This window comes from Rattus norvegicus, chromosome 2 (assembly GCF_021556685.1).
Source record: "Rattus norvegicus strain SHRSP/BbbUtx chromosome 2, alternate assembly SHRSP_T2T, whole genome shotgun sequence".
NCBI lineage: Eukaryota > Metazoa > Chordata > Mammalia > Rodentia > Muridae > Rattus > Rattus norvegicus.
Window position 1 is genome coordinate 50,393,456 of NC_141535.1, and position 21,999 is coordinate 50,415,454.

At 39.0% G+C, this 21,999-nt stretch overlaps 1 protein-coding gene across 9 annotated transcripts in view; it reads right to left on the reverse strand.

Moving 5' to 3' along the window:
- Positions 1 to 9,259: 9,259 nt before the first annotated feature.
- Parp8 (poly (ADP-ribose) polymerase family, member 8) overlaps positions 9,260 to 21,999 on the reverse strand; it is a 172,395-nt gene continuing 159,655 nt past the window's right edge. For 8 of the 9 annotated variants that reach the window (XM_087618213.1, XM_087618246.1, XM_087618236.1 and 5 more), the window contains 2 exons: positions 21,255 to 21,339; positions 13,250 to 13,626 (listed from right to left, as the gene is read on the reverse strand). In XM_087618213.1, coding sequence (XP_087474339.1) covers positions 13,524 to 13,626; positions 21,255 to 21,339 — 188 coding nt within the window. In that variant the 3' untranslated portion in view covers positions 13,250 to 13,523. 9 annotated transcript variants of the gene reach the window in all.

Consider the following 21,999-nt stretch of genomic DNA (forward strand, 5'->3'; position numbering starts at 1 on the left):
TTTCATTAAGTATTGTTAAGTATATGTGTGCGCACGTGCAGGCACTCTTGAGTGCATGTGTGTACAATCCTATATTCAGGAAAACCACTTGGTCAACCTCCATAACGTTTCCTTTATGTATATTTGCAGGACTGATCATTTTGTATTGGATAACCAATTCCTGTGCTCTTTCCTAATCAAGAGGATTTCTCCAGCTTTCAACTCTTCTTAGCTGCCTGGAGTTCTTTGTGTAAGGTTGAGAACTTAGGAGCTTCCTTCACATCCATGTTCGTATGTCTATAGGTATCATCTTTGTTCATCTCAGGCTTAGGCAGTCATGTCGGTGAGCATTTACCAGTGTAGCATATGATGTTCCTAGGAAACAAAGTTTCACAGCAAATTCCCTGTTCCTCTGGCTCCTACAATCTCTTAAGAACTTTTCTCACCTCTCTGTTCCTATCTGGGGAAGGGATGGGAATTAGGCTTTGGATACCCAAAGGTATAAAGTAGTTTCATCTAATGTCAAAATCAATTTGTCTAGGTGAAACTCTTGAGAATTCCAGAGCAGAGGCAGGAGGTTTGTGACTCATGAGCATGAGAAAAATTCATGACAGCAGGCTCGAGGTTTACATAGCTGTAAGGTTAAACAGTCATCCAGTCTGGTGCTAGGCTGCTGCCTTTCACTCTGTAGGTAACAAAGACGCTGATCTTCTCAGGGCTGTGCAGGTTTTGATGTAGGAAAACAAGATGTGATGTGTGATCAGATAGCTGTACTTTAAGGCAAAATAGTAAAGAATAAAACATCTTGTGACTCAGTTTAGGTGGGTAGGTATAGAGTGGAGAGAATTTTTTTAACCTATTATTGGTTGCAGGACAGGTAGCTGTTTTACTGAACCCAAAAAACAGGGTAGAGATACATTACTCTGATTTTATAGTTTACTAATATTGGAGTAAAAATCAAGAAATGACTTAAAAGAAAGGCATGAAGCACCTGGAATGTAGCTGATTGATCTCTGCCATACATTAGGTCTTCTTCATTCTCAGCACTGCACAGGAAGAAGAAACAAAGGAAAGTAACAAATCATTCTTCTTCTCCATCTCCTTCTCCTCCTACTTCTCCCTCTCCCTCTCCTCTTCTCCTCGTCCTTCTTCTCCTCCTCCTCCCCCTCCTCATTTTCCTCCTCCTTCTCTTTCTCCTTCCTCCTCTTCCTCCACTTCCTCTCCCTCCTCTCCCTCCTCCTTCACAGCAATAGCAGCAGCAATAACAACATCATTATTTTCCCAACATGGCTTTCAACAATGTATGTTTTAATTTACTTGAAAACATTTACTGTTCCTTTCAGTGGTGGAAGTTACCAAGAAATAAAAACATATCCAATTTCTTACTCAGAAGAGCTTTAGATCCAGTGGAAGAAACAAACAAGTCTGTTGTTATTACTAGGAAAGAATGTGCCAAGATTCTTAAGAAATATTCAAGTCACTGTCAAGGCTGCAGAGATGGCTCTCTAGTTTAGATGACTCTTAAGTTTCTCATGCAGAGGACCTGAGTTTGTTTCCCATCACCCACATGGTGGCTCTCAACCATCCATAACTACAGTTCCAGGGTTTCCAACAGACTCTTCTGAGTTTAGTGAGTGCCAGGCAAACATATGGAATCCATACATGCATATAGGCAAAACACTCATACATAATAAAAGATCTCCAGACAGTTAAAGAGAGAGATTTTCAAGTTGATACGTATTAGAGTGGGTATAGAAGAAAAATGTATATAAAACAGTAATCAGAAGATGGTAAGACTTCAAGATGTCAAAAAAAAGGTTAAAACTAACAGGTCTGAAGAAGGGACTGGGTAGCTGAGAGAGGGAGAGAGAGTTTTCTCTAAAAGATGAGTTGACCATACCCAATGAAAGAAGACCAGGCATGCAACAATATTTGGGTAATATAAATTGATTTTAAAGGTGGGGTGCATGCAGGCATATGTGTGAGTGTGTGCATGTGTTTTTAGAACAGCATACAAAGTTGAGTTAGCAAGCATGGATCTGAGGAGAGTTGAGAAATGGTGATGATGGAAACACATAGTATGGAATTCTCAAAGAACTAGTAATAAAAAAAAGTAACATAGAGCAAGGAGAAGACAAAGAAATGATAAAATCCAGATTACAGAATTTGCTAGATTCAGAAACTGAGAATCTTGGCTTGGCTAGGAGTGGTGGGTAAATCAGTGATTTTATCACTCCCACACTCAGAGGGAGGACGGGGAACACTCTTCACACAGGATTGAAATGCTATTAGAGGAGGTAGGATTATTTGGGTGGGAATGAAACCACAACATCTTTTGAGCAAGAAAATATCTATAGGTTTCCCATCCTGCCTCATCAGACAAGATGCAAGACAAGACAGTAAATGTAACCACGTCTAACAAGTTATCTCCCCTGGCCTCTGGAGTCTTTTGCAATGACCTTGTGTTGAAGGTGAAGACAATCTCCTAGAGAATGTTTGTCATGGCCCAGTATATTCAACAAATAAAAAAGGTGTATTTTAGACAGATAACACAAAGAAGCACTGACAATAAGAGTCAGATATTCTGGATTTAACCTTCCAGTTTAAGATGAAAGATGCAATAGAAACAGTTTCCCCGTGATGACTTCGGGAAGGAGATGCCGTGAAGAGAAATAAGGCAATTAGGAAACTATTTTTGATAGGAATATAATATACATATATATGTATATTATGTATATGTATATATATATGTATATACACACACACATATTTGTGCACTGGTGGGCTTCTCTGAATGTTCCTAACCAGAACCATGGAATCTGACACAGTGCACTTGATCACTGGAAGCAGATAATATCAGAACTGATACCAAATATATCAGTATGTTCATCGGAATTTTACATTTGTCTATTCCTGTGTGTTGAGTTGTGCATTGAAATGTGAGTTGTGTGGTATTCTGATGCATTCTGTCAGTACACCGCTTTGTATCATGCCTCTCATCCAATGAGTAAGCAGTATTTTTCATACTCAACAATTTAAGCAAAGTCCCATGACATGGCAATGGCGAAGCACCAGTTATTCATTAAATGGTTGTGGTATGATATCACAGGGGCCACCTCTTCCTTCCCAAAGTCATTCTTGATAGAAAAAGTGGAGGACAGATTGTGACAACTTCCGTCTTTTGAGACTGGACTCAATCTCTTGTCATGTTCTTCAGTAATATTAATAGAAACACAATGCCATTAAACAGTCTTTAAAAATTAAACAATCAGTGTTTAACAAAGTAAATGCACACAATGAAACATAATGTTAACACAGGGACATTATACCAGTTTACAAAGAATAGTATTTAGGAATGGAATTTAATGTTTGTTTCGACAAAAGAGTCTTAGAAGAGGTGATAATTCTAAGTTGAGGCTCAATAAGAATTACAAATGTGCTATGGATGTAGTGCATAGAGAAAGATGTATATAGGGCTGGATGAGCCAAGAAGCTCATGTACTTGAGAGGGAGTGAATTTAATCTTGAATTATGGGTATATTTGTACCAGGCAGCAATTAAAAAAAAAAACTTCTCAAAGAATAAGGGACAGAAAGTGAGATCACTCTAAGGCTAATGTACAACTGAAGTAGAAAATTAGATTTGCTATAACTTTGAACTATTAAATAGACACCAAAAAGTCAAGCACGAAATATATAAAGAACGGAAATGTTGTCAATTACACAGCTACATAATGAAGTTAGATGTCAGAGTATTATGTGTAATAAAATTCAGATCTGTTAGAACTTATACCCTGTCAGAAGAACTCAATTCCTTTGGAAGCACTCTTAATTACCCACTGACTAGTAATTACAGATGTGCTAATTCCATTACTCATTTATTTTTATTGATAGATTAGTAGTATAAAGTATCCCACTTTCTTGTATGCCAAGCAGTTAATGACCTGTAAATGAACTCTTAAATATGTCAGGGATGCGTGTTATTTACAGCAATTATTTAGCAAAGCAATGATGCTTCTACTATGCAAATTACTATCATTAAATTATAAATGTGTAAGTATCTGATTTTATGTTTTGTTCAGGGTCCTCCAAATGACTTTTCAGTCCAAGTTCCTTTGATCTATACTTAGGATGAAAACATTTTCCTCAAGGATGACAGAGAGAGCTGATAGATGTTTCAGTCTGTAGAATCCTGTATCTTTGTGCAGTAATAGAGCCATGGGGAGGGAGAATGGCAATGACGACGATAAGGATGATGATGGTGTATAACTTTGGCTTGTTGTACTTCATGGAATAGCAAATTGTTTAGATTTATGAATACAACAATTTATATCAATTGGAATACCTATTATATTTTAAATCCTGCCACTTATTTAAAAACTATCTTTATCAGAGGGACATTTGTGATTTTATACAGTACATATGTGGCCAAGTGACAAAGTACTATAAAAAATCACTTCTGGGGCTGGAGAAGTGGCTCAATGTTTAAGAGAACTCGCTGTTTTTTCAGAGGACCTCAGGTTCACCTCCCAATACTCCTGTCTTAGGGTTTCCATTGTTGTGAAGAGACACCATGACCAAAGCAACTCTTTTAAAAGAACAACATTTGATTGGGGCTGGCTTACAGGTTCAGAGGTTCAGTCCATTATCATGGTGGGAAGCATGGTAGTGTCCAGGCAGGCATGGTAGTAGAGAAGATGAGAGTTCCACATCTTGTTCCAAAGGCAAGCAGGAGAAGACTGGCTCCCATGTGGTTAGGAGGAAGGTCTCATTGCCCACCTCCACAGTGATATACTTCCTCTAACAAGGCAATACCTATTCCAGCAAGGCCACACCTCCTAATAGTGCAACTCCCTGGGCCAAGCATATTCCAACCACCACAACCCTTAAACACACAACTGAAATTCTGAAAGTCCCAGAAGATTCCATCCCCACTTTTGGTTTGTAAGGGTAATAGGAATACAAATGGTTTGCAGACATACACACCCATACATGTAAAATACATTTAAAATGCATGGATATATCATATATAATACATATGATATATTGTGCACATTGTATATATTATGTATTATATATGATCTATATATGTATGTATAATAAAACAGGAGGAAAATATAAGGGAAATAAGGGGACCACCATGAGAAGGAGGCTTACACAAGCACATGTAACAATGGATGGACTATGACCAAAGTAGAATGATATATGTGTATGAAAATGTCATAATGAAAACAATTATATTTTGTAATAATGGAAAATAATAATAAAAGAAAAATAACCTAAACCTGATAGTCATGGTGCAAGAAGCAGGGAAACTGCTAACCATTTAAATGACTGTGCTGAGAAAGATGAGCTGATACCAGAAGATTTATGAGGACTATCTAGTTTGGAGTTAGAATATGAAGAAATTTTTCAGACAAAATGAAAACACATTCATAGCCAACAGCAGTTGAAGATAAGGACTGGGTGTGGAGAGAGCATGTGTGAGGGTGTGACAAACAGCTGGCTCTTCACATTAAGCCAACCATGCAGTCACATCGCTTGAGGGGTGCATTTAATATAAGGGTGGAGAGGAACAGGGGTCAGATCTTCAGTGGTTATGTGTAAGGAGTTTTTGAGTGAGAGAATGAGGGAGGCTGAAGGTATTTTGACAAAGAACTTAGAAATCAGATTTTAGAAGATCACTCTGGCTTGGGAGTTGGGGAAGCTCTAGGTGCCTATTTAGCTGGAATCAAACTATAGCAGGAAGGGCTAATGTGTGCTCTGTCAGCCATTCAAATCCTCCATCTGAGTAATATGAGATGTCAGGGAGCATCTGTAGAACAAACCAATTACTCTTGTGTTGAGTCTGCTCTGGCAGATGAAAGTAGATTCCGTCATGCGAAGCCATTTGAAGGGCATCTGTATAACTCACTGAAAACTTAACAAAGGAAGTTACAAACAAGACACTTGAGTACACAGTCCACATGCAGACGGGTATGATAGTTAACTTGAACAAAATAATCAGGGGTTGATTTGTAACTCCATGAGGTGAGTGCTCAGGCCATTTCTTGGTTCACTAGTAAGTGGACAAAAGAGAAAAAAAAATAGTGACAAGCAGGGACATTAATTAGTTTCCAGTGTCCTTGAATTGTCAAATAAAGACACTTGCTTTGTGGTATTTGATCACATTCTTTTGAAGTTCAATGGAAATAGGGAGAATGCATATTTAGGATTTATCAAACTACAGGAAGAAATCAGAGATATTCATAGTGAACTGTGTATTCAACTGGAGTTTAAAGAGAAAGATGCCACATTCCTGGTTGATAAGTTTTAAGATGTCCTCCAGATTACAGTGCAATGCATGCATACACACAGACACACACAGGCACATGCCCATGTGCACCCACACGCACGCATGCACACACACACACACACACACACACAATGTAATTGTGGAAATTCTAAGTCATATTGGGACATCTCAATACTTAAGAAACTGTTACTAGCATTCTTACCCATATCAGTGTTTATAGAGCTGTGTCCTAGATGAATGGGAGATTTATCCTTCAATGCTTCTATTCTGTGGTGCAGAATATCCCCCCCTTTTCTTTCATGGCTGAATATGCATTCACTGAATTTTACTGTACACATACCACCCAGGCCATATTATTCTCAGTCCTTTATGAGTGCTCTACCCTTTCTTCTCTTGGACTCCATTACAATGGCTTTCCTTCAGGAGCTTTCCAAAATTCCCTTTTGTCTTTTACTTCTTTTTCAGAAAACCCTGTATAAATAGCTCCATGCCTTCAAATTTCTGCTTTCCTGATGTCACTCATCCAAGGGATGACAACTTTTCACATTGCCAATTACATTGATGAACAATGGCTTTCAACCTCCCTAGACTAAAATCCAATCTAGCTCACGCAGCAGTGTTTCACATTTCCCCAATAGAGCTATTACAGCAATCGAAACTCTGTTCATTGATTCTTCCTACAAGTTCACTCTAAATCTCACTTTGCTGTATCATCTGCTTTGTCAACCTCTTCTCTTGTCAATAACAAATGTGGTTTATTAGGAAAAGCTTGGTCGAGAGATTCGGAATGCTGAGAGCAGGGCCAGCTATCCATGTTGTTCATAGTTACGGTGAAGAGGAAGTCAGAACATCTATGTGAAACTGTCTCTTAAGTTATAAATTGTCATATAAAACCATGCCTGATAAACAAATATTTATGAGATGAAAACACACAAATTTCAAGCAATTGATAGGTTTTAAACCTTTGAAAAATGCCTTCTTAGGTGAATTACAATTCACTTCTGTCTGAATCCAATGACTAACATTTGCGAACAAAGCAGAAGCCTAATAATGTTCAGCTGATTTTCAGTGTAAAGTTTTTAAAAACAAGGAAGGCTTTTTAGCCGACAAACCAGTGATCCTTACAAGAGTAGAGCAGTTGAGAAGTAGTGAAAATAAGTGAAGTGACTCTAGGACTGAGAGCCACACCCTGGAAGAGTCCCCATGAAGAGAAAGGCAAGAGAGTTTGAGGGAAATGAAAGGTCCTGAAGTTATTCTGGGTCATCGAATAAAAACACATTATCGAAAAATAAATTAAGACATTGAACACATGGGCATATTATCTGCTAAAAGGCAAGGATGTCTTAAATTTGTCAAAAGTCTCATGAATCTGGACACTCCAAAGGCTAGAGTGAATATCAGATTAAGTATGAGAACTGTGTAAGTATGCAGTCAAGTAAGGAGATAACAGTACCCTATCACAACACCAACCTAAAAGAATCTAGTTTCCTCCTCATTTAATGCAAACTCCCTTTAAAACTTCTGTAGGCTCATCCAAGACTTTTACTTCTTCACACCTATTTTCCCTGAGGTATAATTCTCCCTTTACTGCTGGTTTCAGTCCTGAGTTTGGGACAGGAGACTGTGTGTCCAGCTAACCTCATGGGTCTTTTGTACTGCTTTCCTTACTGCTCTGATGTGCACGATCTGCTCTGCCTCCAGCAGCACTGGGTTTGACTTTTCCATTCAGCATCCCTAGACTTAATAAATCCTTGATTTATCCCCAATCTGTTTTGGTTTCAAAAATATATCGAAGCCCATAGGCATCATATAAAATCTAACCTGTTGTGTCTTTACACTGACTGCCAACATGCATACAGCATTCTTACCAACTATTTCTAGACGTAATGAGACAAGGACTGGAAGAGCTTGATGGGGCTTGAGACCCCATATGAACAACAATGACAAGCAACCAGAGCTTCCAGGGACTAAGCCACTACCAAAAGACTATGCATGGACTGACCCTGGACTCTGACCTCATAGGTAGCAATGAATAGCCTAGTAAGAGCACCAGTGTAAGGGGAAGCCCTTGGTCCTGCTAAGACTGAACCCCCAGTGAATGTGACTGTTGGGAGGAGGGCAGCAATGGGGGAAGGATGGGGAGGGGAACACCCATAAAGAAGGGGAGGGGGAGGGTTTAGGGCGATGTTGGCCCGGAAACCGGGAAAGGGAATAACATTCGAAATGTAAATAAGAAATACTCAAGTTAATAATAAAAAAAAAAGTTTCTCAATTATAAATCTACTACAAGCAAAAATGTTATTTTATTATGAGAATTTAAACAGGTACTATTACTATCTACAGGGTCAAGTATATTAAGATACTTAGTATCTTATTTAATTAATGAAGTGGTTTATAAAAAGTGGTGGTTCAAAAACCTTGTGTGTCTGCCTCTACAGCACATGCACTAAAAGTCTTATCACTACTCATGAAGTCTCAATGCCTGTAACTCTCACATTGAGGAGACTGGGACAGAAGGACTGCTGTAAATTCTGGGCCAGCCCGAGTTACATACTTGAGTCTTTGGCCAGACTAGGCCACAGAGTAAAAATGCTCTCACTCCCTTCCTGGCCTCCCCCAGATAACTTTGCAATGACTAGTCGAGGAAAAATTGATTCATCTGAAATGATTCTGATGATACTAAACCCAGAGACCATGAGCAGAAACTTAAAAAACCTAAACATCTTTTCCACCCCACCTCTCTGAACCAGAACGGGTTTGGAGCCTGAAGCTACAGCAGCATCTTCACGGCCAGTGACATACGTGCAGGTATGTGAGGAGGGGATAACGAAAAGAGCTTTTCCTTCCTTTTTCGCTAAAGCGAAAATCACTTTTGGAAATACCACTTTTAGGTCTTGTTGAGAACATCCAATATGCAATCCTGAGAAGCAAGATTTACCACCGGACCCTCCCTGAGCCTGCAAAAGAGTGCCCGCATAGACACTTGTTGAACAAATTCAGATTTATTGAAAGTAAACATTTACATTGGCTACAAGGTTAGAACTATTACAAAGCTGGATACAAGAGGCCGAAGGAGCGATAGAAAGCAAGTGCAATAGAAAGTGAATAGAGAAAATATTTGGCCTTAGTGATCTCTTGGCAGTATTTACATCATGTACATAGTGTTAAATAGTTAGGGTAACTGGAAGGCACCAAAGGCTGAATAGCAGGTTGCAATACTATTCTGTGCACAAAAGTCAAGAAACTTTTTGTAAAGAAGGTTGGATAGTCAAAGAAACATAGGCATACCTTAATGTTTACACAAAGGAGTGGCTGCCGTTTTTAAAATCTCAAATGATACATTAAATACTGGGCAGATTGAAGAAACTGTTTTCAGAACATTAAATTATGTTGACTATGTAAATAAGTACTATTTTTACTGACTTGCTGGTAAATGTGTAAGGTACTCTACTCATCAATACAGCTTTTTCACACTCATGGATATGTTTTGTCTAAAGCTACTTGAAATACTTTTGACCTACAAAAACTTAGTCTATATTTCATGGTGTGTACAAAGTCCCCAAGGGAATTTTACTGGGTAATAATATACATCAAACCCATAGATGAGCTGACAAAAATTTCGTAGGCAACAGTTGCCAGCATAACTGAATGTTCATGTTGTCATTCTAGCACATCAACTGGGGTTATGTTGTTATTGTTTTGCTCTTTAAATTCTTTAAATCATCAGAGTCCATAATTGCTTGTGGCTCTTAAGTGACTGGACATCAAAGTGGCCCATGTAGAAATGAATCTTACAGTGAGCTAATTAACTCCTAATTATGCCACTGAAATCCTTTCCAATAACACGTTAACTATGTCATTAATTGCTGTGACTACGAGGCCTACACTACAGCTGTTAGGAAGCAGCTGGCAATGTCTATGTCTAGTATGGTCTCAACTGTTGATTTATTTGATGACTTCTGTCTGTATTTGTTTCTTACTCTGGAAACCAATTTGCTTTGATAAGCAGTCCCTCTTTAGTGCTGAGGTAGTGTTAGAATGAAGAATTCAGCAGACCAATAGAATATTGTTTCTTTAATGTGCTTCAAAAGTGACCATGATATCTCTAATTTTTGGATGAGAGATGATCCAAGGTTGAGTGGCCCTCTGTGAAATTAAATTACTATGTGATGAAAGTTGTGAATGAGTTTGTCCTGAATGCTTTCTGAAACTGCATGTCCTGAAACAAGTTATGATTAATGAAATTTCAGTACTGAAAGCACTGGTAAAAGTCCTCTAGTCTTTAAGATATTGAAGATTATAGACTTCCATATTAAATGCTTACTTTTAATCAATAGAGGAAAACTTGGGTGATTTCTATGCCAAATTCTTAAAATTTCCAAGGAGTTTCACAGCAACTCTAAGGACATGGCACTCTTAAAATTCAAGTTTAGATTAAAAAAAAAAAAAGAACCCTTCAAACCCAACATCTGACTGAGATTAACTACCAGCCTATCGCACTCTTGGGCACATCCAAGTGCTTCACCGTTACACACTCTGCAGTGCTGGATTATTTATACCTCATTACATTTTTCTCCACTTCAATTTCCAGTCATTTCATCTCTATTTTGTAGCAAAAGAGGAAGAATGTTTCCTAATGAAATGTTTTATAAAATTAGCAACATGAGAAAGAATGGACCTTACTACAAGTCACAAATGAAGTTTGCTTTGTAGGTCATACTGAGTAGCAATGACCACAGAATTAATAATACTGTTATAAAAGGCAATGGACAGATTTTTCCAACGATAATTAAACTGCAGTACTATCTAAAATGTCGAGAGTCGTCTAGTAAAATCACCCTAATGGGGTGACTGAGTCATAGGATAATAGTTGTCTCTGAAATTTTTAGAGACCTTGAGTTTTGGAAGTAGGGTATTCACCTACTAATGGCATTAGTAGAAATTACATCCTTTAGAAATGTAAGCATTTTCATTAATGTATCATAAGAGTTCCAATTTCAAAAGTTCAATAAAAGTTTTACTCTTTTTAGAATATTTGCTTACAAAAGTTCTGATGCAATTGTGGGAAACTAATTCTGGGAAAGTAATACAACGCGATGATCATCTTAAGATATCTCATTTAATTATCATAAAACGCCCATCACTGTGTTGTATTAAATGGGTATTAAACTACCAATTACTTTTCTACTTGGATAGGCAAATTTTCTTGTACTCTTAAATTGGCAGTAGAAGTTTTTGATGCCAGCTTTCCTTCCTCTAAATTATCTCCCTTGAAAGCAAGTAGAGGTTACCTTTCAGGTTCAGATTCTAGTCCTGCATTCCAACTATTAAATGAAGCCATAATTGATTGGGTCAGGGCTTCTCAATTGAGCTAGGACGCACTCTACCAACTTTTCGAGGTTCCTCACTGGTGACCTATTAGGAGCTTCCTAAGACAAACCCCCATTTCAAATTTAAGAACTACATCTTTATATTATTATCATAACTAGAATGCCTGTAAACTACTTTTGTTGCCTAGAAAGTATCTTAAAATATTGTTACAGTGACTTAGGGGGTCTGGTTGAAAGAAGCAAATGGTATTTTCATCCCACACCAGTCTTCAAATAGTTGATCACTGAACACTCAATACAGGCCTAACACGCGGATATTACTCCCACGCTCAGAGGGAGAAGTCAGAACAAATCGATGCTTTTTGAGCAGACATTACTAAACTGATCTGTATCCTAACCTCTTCAAGTCTATGTTTTTTTTTTTTCCAGAAATGGTGGCATTTCAATTATTTACAGTGTCAGGAAAACAAATGATCAGTAAAATCTTCCTAAACTGCAACCCCCAACAATATGCATGACCTATCTCTCACCTTCTATGCCAAAGGGAATAAACAGGCAAGTTATCACACCACACTTGCAAATGATGACACATTTGTAGTTTTTCTGTTTACATAAATTAAAATCAGATGTGGCCTTGATTTAGGGATTAAGCAGAGTGGCAGACTCACTAATTAAAATGCTTTCATGAATGGCCTGATTCCAAAGGTATCGTTCATATAGCAAAATAAACAATGTCAGTCAAAACTTGAAATGCCGATGAATTGAAGAATCAAAGAAACAGAAAGGACTGGATGAGCGCTGACTCTTGACGAAGAAGCGCTGAAGTGGGGGTGTTTTCTCTGTGAGCTTGTGTTCTTTTAATGTAAAAGAAGCTTCAAAGTTCACCTTCTTTCTCAATATGAAAAAAATAATCAAGAGGTAGCAGATGAAAAATATAAAAACACAGATATGGTACAAATAAACTCCACTGGGAGAAATAAGAAGTGTGCACTCTCTGTTAATTCTGTAGTCCCTTTTAAAAATCAACTAGGTATTTAAATACAGATTTAAGCCATCAGGGACATTACCTTTCCCCTAGTTGACATTCAGATAGCATTTTAAATTAGTTATATCAACCAGTGGAATATTTCTTCAAATTATTGGGGGAAAATGGGTGTATAAGTATTTTTTGTGTATGTGAATGAACTATAGTAAATTTGGCTCACATCATGGTTTATGTCCAGACTTACTGCTTATTGATTATGATTTTCTGTTCACTAAATGACAGAATGAAGAGGCTATCCATCTCTGTTGTTAAAATACATGTACGAACATTCACGCACGTGGCTCAGTCACACATCCTGAAACATGACATCTACGGATGGGTGTGCTACATGCCTTCTGGCATGTGGCACTGCCTCTGGACCTAACTGCTGTTTTCTAAGACACGAGAGTAGGAATATCCCTCCTATGGCCTTCGAATGTTGGTATGACTCATCCTGACTGAGCGCACCGCAGTGTGCAGACATTGTTCTTAATGCAGTCTGTCTGGTAGATTTAGAAGTCATTATAAAACGATCTGGATTCTATTTCAGTACCCTAAAGTAGCAGTATATAATACCGAATGTCCAATTAGAGAATTTCATATAAAAATATCAGCACAGAACTGTTTTTTCAATCTGTTTATTGTGTATGCAACCCGAAATTCGGTTTAAGTGCTGTTCAATTTTTATTTACTGGATTCCATTACCCTACAATTGGTAAATCTTATACCATTTTAGGCATTTAATGAAATATTTAGAAATACTAAGAAAAGAAAAATCAGTATTCAAAGGGTTAATTTTGTTTATAATAACAATAAATTATTTTGTCATCTTCTTCAGTTCAAAATCCAGCTTTGAACCCGAGGAAGGCTTTCAAATCCTGTGATGTGGTGGTCCTTTAACCAGTTGCAGTCTGATTCCCAATCACTCGGAGTATCTCTTTGTGAATACCTCCTTCTTGTGTGTTGATATTGGCATCGCCCACCTGGCCATCTTCATAGCTACAACAGAAAGCAAAAAACAGGAAATATGGACAAAGATAGCACTGTTGAAATGGCTTCAAAAACCCATCTGATTCCTAAAAGGAATCCAAGGAAACCAAAACCACAAGGTAATTTGCTCTTAGTTGTAACCAATTTTGCATGTGAAAGCTGAAAGTTGGCATTGTTCATTCTTTTATGCTGGCCCTTCATTTATACCCTTCTGTACATTTCAACAGTAAGTGCTTCATCTCCCATAATGCATTGCCAGACTTGTAGCGACATCAAAGTGTCTTTCGCAATGCAAGCATCTCTCCCAATGGCTGCTGTGACCTCAAGTGCAAAGAATCTGGCAAAGAATCTGGCACCTTCACCTTCATGTTCCTAATATTCTTGACATCTTTAGTCCCCTCATGCTTCAGCTGTCCTCTCTCATCTGGCTGCACTGGCTTTGCATTCTACCCCTGCTTTCCTGCCAAGGCCACCTTCTAGCTATTGCATCATATAATCAACACTCCAGTTTTCCTTATCAAAGAGGCTTGTCCTCTTTGTAATATATTTTTGTTTACGTTGGCACTTCACATAAGGCTGCAAGTCAGCTAAGTTCGGCCTAGCAGTTAAAACGTGAAGACACGGTTCTAAAGGACAGCACTGGCTAAGTGCTTGAGAAAGAGATAATTACATTTGAAATTATTCATTTCCTCAAATAAGCTGACTTAGGCAATAAGGATTTCCAAAGAACAAATTTTCAAACTTGAAATGATAATATTCGGAGTGAAATAGGTGATGAATTAATTTTATGACATAAAAATGGCTTCAAGAAAGGAGATGTAGAGAAGTGGTAATTACTTCAAAATAGATAACCAGAGGCATAAGCACAGTGTCTCAGAGATTAATGCATGCTTCTGTCTTTTCCTTGCCGTACTTAAATTCTCTTGAGATAGCACGAGGTGGGAAAATAAAACACTCTCACACAGAAATGGGAACTTAGCTCCTTACATAATACACTGCTTAAACACAAAGTGATAATTCCACTTGCGTCTAGTCTAAGTTCCAAGACTGGAGTTGGACCAGAATATTGATAAACTCATTTGATTCTTACCATACAATTTTACTAGTTTATATACAACTTGTCCTGTTTCTTCCATCCTGATGCTGTAACATTAATTACTGTAAGATGGGTATTCATTAAAATGCCTAGCGCATGGTTCAAGCACTAACATTTTCTCAGGAAATCGAGCAGTAAATGCCCCATTAACAATCAGAACATATATGGACTGGAAAGATGGCTAAGCGGTAAGAGCATTCACTGCTCTTGCAGAGTAGGACTCCCAGTGTCTACAGCAAGTGGCTCAAAGCCACCTGAACATGACTTCACTCCTGGGAAATCTGACACCCCCAGGAGGACAACTGCATGCACATGGTACACATAAGCTCATGAAAGCATGCATACACACACACACACACACACACACACACACACACACACACACACACACACACACAAAGTCATAAATTAAAACATTCCTTTTCAACAAGAATGAGTAAAACGTTAGAGTTGTTCAAACTACATCAGAAATTTGGGGCAGGCTATGTACAGTTATTCTTTATTGGGCAAGCAAAATATAATATCTTATATTTAAGAAAAGGAAGGGGATTAACAGGAGGTGGAGAACCGAATGCAATTCAATGCAGTGTTAGAATTCAAGGGTGAGATTGCAATTGGAATGCTTTGTGCATATGTACAGAATGCCATAATGAAATGTTACGGGAAATAGAAACCCTAGGAAAAGTCGTGCTGCTGACTTGGTTGTTGTATAAACATAGATAACGTCCATGTTTCTTGAAAAGGAGGCAGGCAGCCCTCCATATAGGTAGACACTATGTTTGGCCAAGATAGGCTAACTCTCCAGCATTAGGATCTGAAGAGGAGGAGGCTGAGAGAAAGAGTTGAACAGAGAGAGAGAGAGAGAAAACCATCCTCCCATGAGAGAGAGGGCAGAGGGCTAGGGTTCTGTGACTTTCCAACTTCAGATTACTGCTTCGGTGTAGCTTTAAATCGTCCTGTTCAGGTGGATGCATTCTCTGTTACAGTTTTTGTACACTCTTCACACCCAGCACATCCTATGTGACTGGACTTTCAATGAGTATGACGTGCTTAGCCTAACTGACATTCAGCTTACACACTATTATCTCTGCTCTGTGTGATGTGAAATTGATCGCTCATAGGATTTTTATGTAAATCATTATAATTTCCCAAATTTGGCTCAACCTTCTACATTTCCCCCCTGACCTTAATGTTTTACTTAAGACACCAAAATGCTGCCTGGGATCCTGGTTGATGTGCTTGGGATATGTTATGTCCTATGATTAAAATACATAACATAGCTCATCACTGTATTGCTTGCTCTTCCCCTCTTCTCTCCTCCCCTCCCCCTCTCTCTCCCTCCCTCTCTCTCCCTCGTGTATGTCCGTTTGTCTCTCTCTCAGCTGCACTATTTCATTCCTTAGCTAGCTTTGCCTCTTCTTCCTCAGTCTCCGGCTCAGTGATTTCCAGCACACAATGAATTCCAGTCCCTCCTCTCCTGCTTACATGCAAACTCCCTCACCCCTTTCAGCATCTCTCAGGTTTTTGCTCTCATCCGCATGCTGGTTCCTAAAAGATTTATCTCCCCGTTTCCAAGCCTCACATCTTTTTCTGATACAGCTTTCCACAAGGCATCACTGATAAAATAGACGAGACATCAAAGTCACCTATAATCTTTCCATTATCATAGATCATTCGGTATTTTGCAGATGCCTTCATACAAGATGCACTAGCTGCTCCTGCATGAGCCGTCTGTGATAGGAGTACCCATTCATAAAGAGAACCTCAGGAGGGGAGGAAGCAAAACTGTTCAAAACACTACAGGGGTGAGGCAGGGGCAAAGCAGTCTAGAAGTACAGAGACAGTACACAAAACTAAAGGTGATTTCAGTGTCACTTCTGATGAGGAAGCCAGAGAAGGAGGAAAACGCTGTGCTTGAGGTTGCCCTAAGGCACTGGGAACGTGGGTATGAGTTTGAGCACCTGCTCAGTACACAATGCCTGATAGCTTGAAAAGATGAACCATGTTTCTCCTTTTTTCTTGTCTTAAATTTCTGTATATCAGCCTGGGCATGGAGGTGCACACCTTTGCTCCCAGCACTTGAGAAAAAGAGGCAGGTAGAGCTTTGGGCTCAAGGCCAGCCTGGTGTACAGAGTTCCTGAGTTTTAGAACAGCCAGGGCTACACAGAGAAACCTTGTCTCAGAAAACCAAACCACTACCACGACCAACAATCCCCCCAAATAAAAATTCTTCCTATCAAACCTGTATTGGTGAAAAATCACAGCAGTTAATAAATCTGACATGGGAGAGCAACAAAATTTCATTGAGAGCAATAAAACTAAAAGTCGGAAGAACCAGTAACTTTTTAAATGAATTCTGTGGGAGACAGTGATAGATCTATAGGAATGGAGGCATTTACAGGAGAAAATAGCAAAAAAGATAATATTTAGAAGCAGGTAAATATAAGGAAGTGAACGAAAGGACACTGAAAGCCATAATTCAGCATAGACAAAAGTTACTGAGATGCTACAAAGGAATTTAAAATAATGGGTCCCATTTGATAGATGTTGATTTTTGAAAAAGGTACTGTTAAAATATTTAAGAGCAAATGGTCACTGAGCAGTTAAAATGCAGGTCTTCACCCACTCCTACCAGACAAACAACATGGACACACAGACAAATGGACCAACACAGTCAGTGAGTTCAAGGAGCCTGGGCAAGGGAGAAGGCCATGCAGGAAAATGGGTAATACAACAGAAATGTGCCTTGGGCATTACCCAGTTCGCACAGAACTGATACACCGAGAAGCTTCTGAGGAAGGAAGCAGGAAGGAATCAGATGAGAAGTGAGAGCTAGAAACACGAGTGTGACAAAGATCTTAAATGATGGTTCCACTCGGTAAAGTATTGTTAAAAAAAATAACTTCACTTTTTAAAGGTATTGTTAGGATCTTTGAGAGCAAATATCCAATGAGCAGTTAAAATGCCGGTCTTCACTGTCTCCTACCAGATCAATGGCATGTATACAAAGACAACTGGAGAGACAGAGTAGCAGACAGAAACTCTGCTTCACTAAGAAAGTACAGAGCCTCAGTCGTGAAAATCAGAGCACAACAGTTGGATCTTGGTACCTGAGGCAGGAAACCAGAAGCAATGGCAGGGCTGAGAAGCTACACCCCAGACCTCCACCCTCACAGTACATAAGCACTGCAGAGAACAGACGGGTCTGGCAAGCACTCTCACGAGTGAGAGGCAGTTACCGTGGACTGTGAGGAAGCGACAGGGCAGCTCTGAGTTCGAAAAGGGATCGGGCTTGGGGAAAAACTGGGTTTATTTGGAGATCAGAGAATTTCAAGAAAATTGTATTGAACAGGAGATGTTTGAATTTAAAAAGGCAAACTGCACTGAAGAGGAATTCCTGAAATGTATATAGAACTAAGAACTGCTTTGGCCCAAGGACATATTTGGCTTCATTTTCTGCAGACAAATATTTTATGTGACCCTTCCTGCTGTTATACGTGAGGACTTGCTAAAATGTTTTCAGAGATAGGAGTGGGTATCTACTCTACATTTATTTACCAATGTACACCGAGCCTTCACAGACAGCTCTGTCTTGGAGAGGAGGATACATTAGCGCTCTGATCACGTAGGCTCTCCTCTCCAGACAAGCAGGATTTGCAAAACTGCTCCAGAACTTTTCTCGTACCTATGCGGCTTAGGAACAGGGCATCCTCCCCCACCTCAAGGTCATTTCCTGAACCGAAGCTTGGCCATTTTGTCAGATCAATTGGCCACTGATTTAATCATTTTATCCTAATTACAAAAAATATTCACAACAGTAAATTTTCATCTCTAGCTCTCAAAACTCTCTTGTTCATAGTGAAATAGTCTACATGGTCTAGCCTACAGACTTACCACCCCAGCACTCAGAGGGCTGAGGTAGGACCATTGGTGAGAGTTTTAGGCCAGCCTACGCTATGTAATGAGTATGACTGAAGACTCAGAGAAAAAGGAAAGCGGAGGGGGAGACATGTCCGTGAGTGTGACCTGACATTCTGTGTGCTTGGACTTCTGCTTCAACCCATCTCCTGACGCTTTGGAAGTCAGTTCTCTCATTTCTACACATAGTAGGTCTTCATATGTTTATACAAGTGTCCCAATGGTTGGTAGAGAAATCAAGCTTTACAATGAATACTACTAGAAGTGGGCTGGGAGCTGGTCATAACACCCGTATGACTGCATTGTGCCTAAAGTATTTATTCTTAGTTGAATCATTTTGGGGATTCCCCCCACAAAAGAAAGAAAAATACTTTGCAAACATGTACCTCTCATCTCATAAGCAGTCTGGTCTTTTCAGTTTTATTTTAATACCTTGTCTCACACAAGTCTGTTCCATAGCATTTTCCTATTAGGTTAGATTTTTTCTCCTGAGTTGCTGAGATGTGAGAGAGATTTTGAAGAAGACACTTAATAACTATATTGCGATCTCCATAGTCCTGGGTAATGGATTAGCCTGGCAATTGTCTTAATTTTCAGCATCTTCACCTAATACTTATCAGAAATGCATATTAACTTATATCCTCCTCATCAAGCATAACTCCTAGGATCAGTGACCACACCAGGTAATAAAATATTTGTTTAAATAAGAAAAAATATTATAGATTGGGTTATAGCCTAATGGTTAATTATCGACTTATTCTTTTCCTAGCTGCTACTCTCATAGGGGAAGCACAATGATGTGGTTGTGTCTTTTCTGAAGGAAGAGACTAAAAGCTGTAATCAGAACGTACAATAATGACTAGATGCATTCTCTCTTTGGTGTGTTCTGAATTTATCAGTCTTACCTAATGAGTTCTGTCTACTGAGGGTGCAAAAAAAGATAGCATCTCATAGTGTTTACAAAGCAGTGAAAATTATCTTAATAAAGATTTCCCCTGAGTCATTCTGAAAGCATCTGGGCACACTGGTTTTCATCAGACAGTGCCGCTTCTCTATTCCCTATTGTGGAGAGCAGGAGTCCTTCTCACCTACAGTTAGTCCTCTACATGTGTTTTATGTATCATTTATGAAAATCTAAAAATGTCATATTGAGAATTGAGCTACTTCTGTATGTAAGGCTGTTTGTTCTGTTCAATAAATCTGAATTTTTGGTAAGGTACAGGAGAGCTGACCACACGAAAAGACCATGGAGTTATCCTTTTATCAACATCTCAAGCCTCCTAGATAGATAAGGTAATTTTGTAATTGAAGTTTATTTCCAGAAGAAATGGATAATAATCAACTAGCTGAGAAAAATGAGACTGTTTTATGAGCTTTGTACTTGAGATCTACGTTGGCCTAATCTCAGAATAATCTTGCAATGTAATGCATACCGACAGCTTTCCTAGTAGCCACAGGCCTTCTGCTGTCATTTGGCCCTGCTAGGTTGACCTGCACAGACTTCAGCCATGAGCTCCACTGGCCTCCACTTGGAGTAGAGTTGGGTGAATTAGAGGTCCTGCCAATGGACCTCTTCCTGACTCAGCCATCTGGACCTGAGGATGTATAACCGTCCTACTGCTATTAGATCCGAAATGCTCCTCTAGATGCACTGAGGCCCCACGGCTATACCTTTGCAAATCATCTCACTGTGGGTAATAAAAGTACCAATGTTCTCTGTGAGCCATCTGCTTGCTGTTGAGTCTCTAAGAGATGCAGGTAAGCACACTGTTCTCATCTTGTTGATGAAGCTTAGAGAGGTTATACAACTTGGTGATTGTTCTTCCCTATTTCTGTGGAGTTGGACCTCAAACTCACCCATAAAGCCTGTTCTAGTTGCTATACCCATTGCTGGGAAACCTGTAACCAGCCAATAAATGCTGTAAGAAAATCATAGTTTCCATAGAATCTCTCACTGTGTACAAGCTGTCCACATACGCTTGGATCCAAAACAACAGACACATGGGTTCTGTGGACCTATGATGGATTGTCCCAATTTTAATGCCATCCCATTGACAGGCTTATAAAGGAACCCAGATCACTTCCAACTTGTCTTTAAATATTCCACAAACTATAAAACCAACAACTCAGTTCTTTCTTAAAGTCATTTCTGTGCTGAGGTCAGGAAAAAGGTGTGGCCAGGCAGGAGAAGTGGGACTACAGAGGTAAAGATAAAGTGAAGACTCAGGAAGGTTTATTACATCCATGGATTTGGAATGAAAACACTTGTCTACTGTGTGCCAACAAATACACAGGACAACATGCAATACCTTGCCAGCCTATATAAAGTGAAGTGCCCATTAATTTTTATAGAACATTTTCATTATTGCCTTCTCTGTTCCCCATTCTAAAACCTTTCATCATTAAAGCAGATCTAGAAGGCTTTCCTTTAGTTCTTATAGATTAAGAGCATGTAGTATCACTTTTCTCCATAAGTTTACTGACATGTAACAATCATTAGACTCATGAGAAGTTCAATTATTTGTGTGTTTTACTTGGCAGCTAAAGTGGGAAAATAATACTGAAGTCATTCTTTCATTTGTAAAAAACACAGTAATGAGCAAATCTGAGCATTTGGACTTACACAAAAAAGAATCGTGTACAGACATGATCCGTGTTCGGGACAACCCATATCTCGCCATGTTTGTGCAGGTCAGGTGACGTGATCACTGTAAGTGGAAGACATAATTAAAAGCCTATTAAATTCTAAAGGACCAGGAATCCTTTTAATTAACTACTGTCCTTCTCTCAGAAATCTAAATGCAAAAAGAGCTGTCCAAACAAACATATAATGGATACCTAACCATATCAGCTCTCAATAAATGTAAATGAAGTCAACAAAAGGCCACTTCACAATGGAGGAAATCATTTGACTACTATCAGAAGCAAATAGGTCCCGAGAGCACAGACAGCAACTTACTGTCACACATAACCGTCAGGTGTAGACACTTGAGACAGACACTAGAGGCTACTCAAAGTCTTGAGTCAGAGAGAAAAGATGACTTGAAGCCTGTCAGACATTAGAGCAAGAGCAAAGCCTATGATTTTCCAAACCACCTCTCAATCTTTCTGCACCGAGTTCAGAATGAAACACCTTCCCTGAAGGAATGGAAAGTCCTATCGTGTTATCTTCTCAGCGCACAGCTCATTCAAGGTTTTCATTATCTTACACAGTCAAGCACCAACTTGAGGAGGAAGCATCACGAGAACAAATAATTACACTATCTGAAAGTGGAGTTACATTTGGAAAATCTGCCAGGAATAAGACAGCCCTGTCTGAACCCATGCCAGTTCTGCACTTTCAGTTTAGCTCTCTACAATCTCATTTA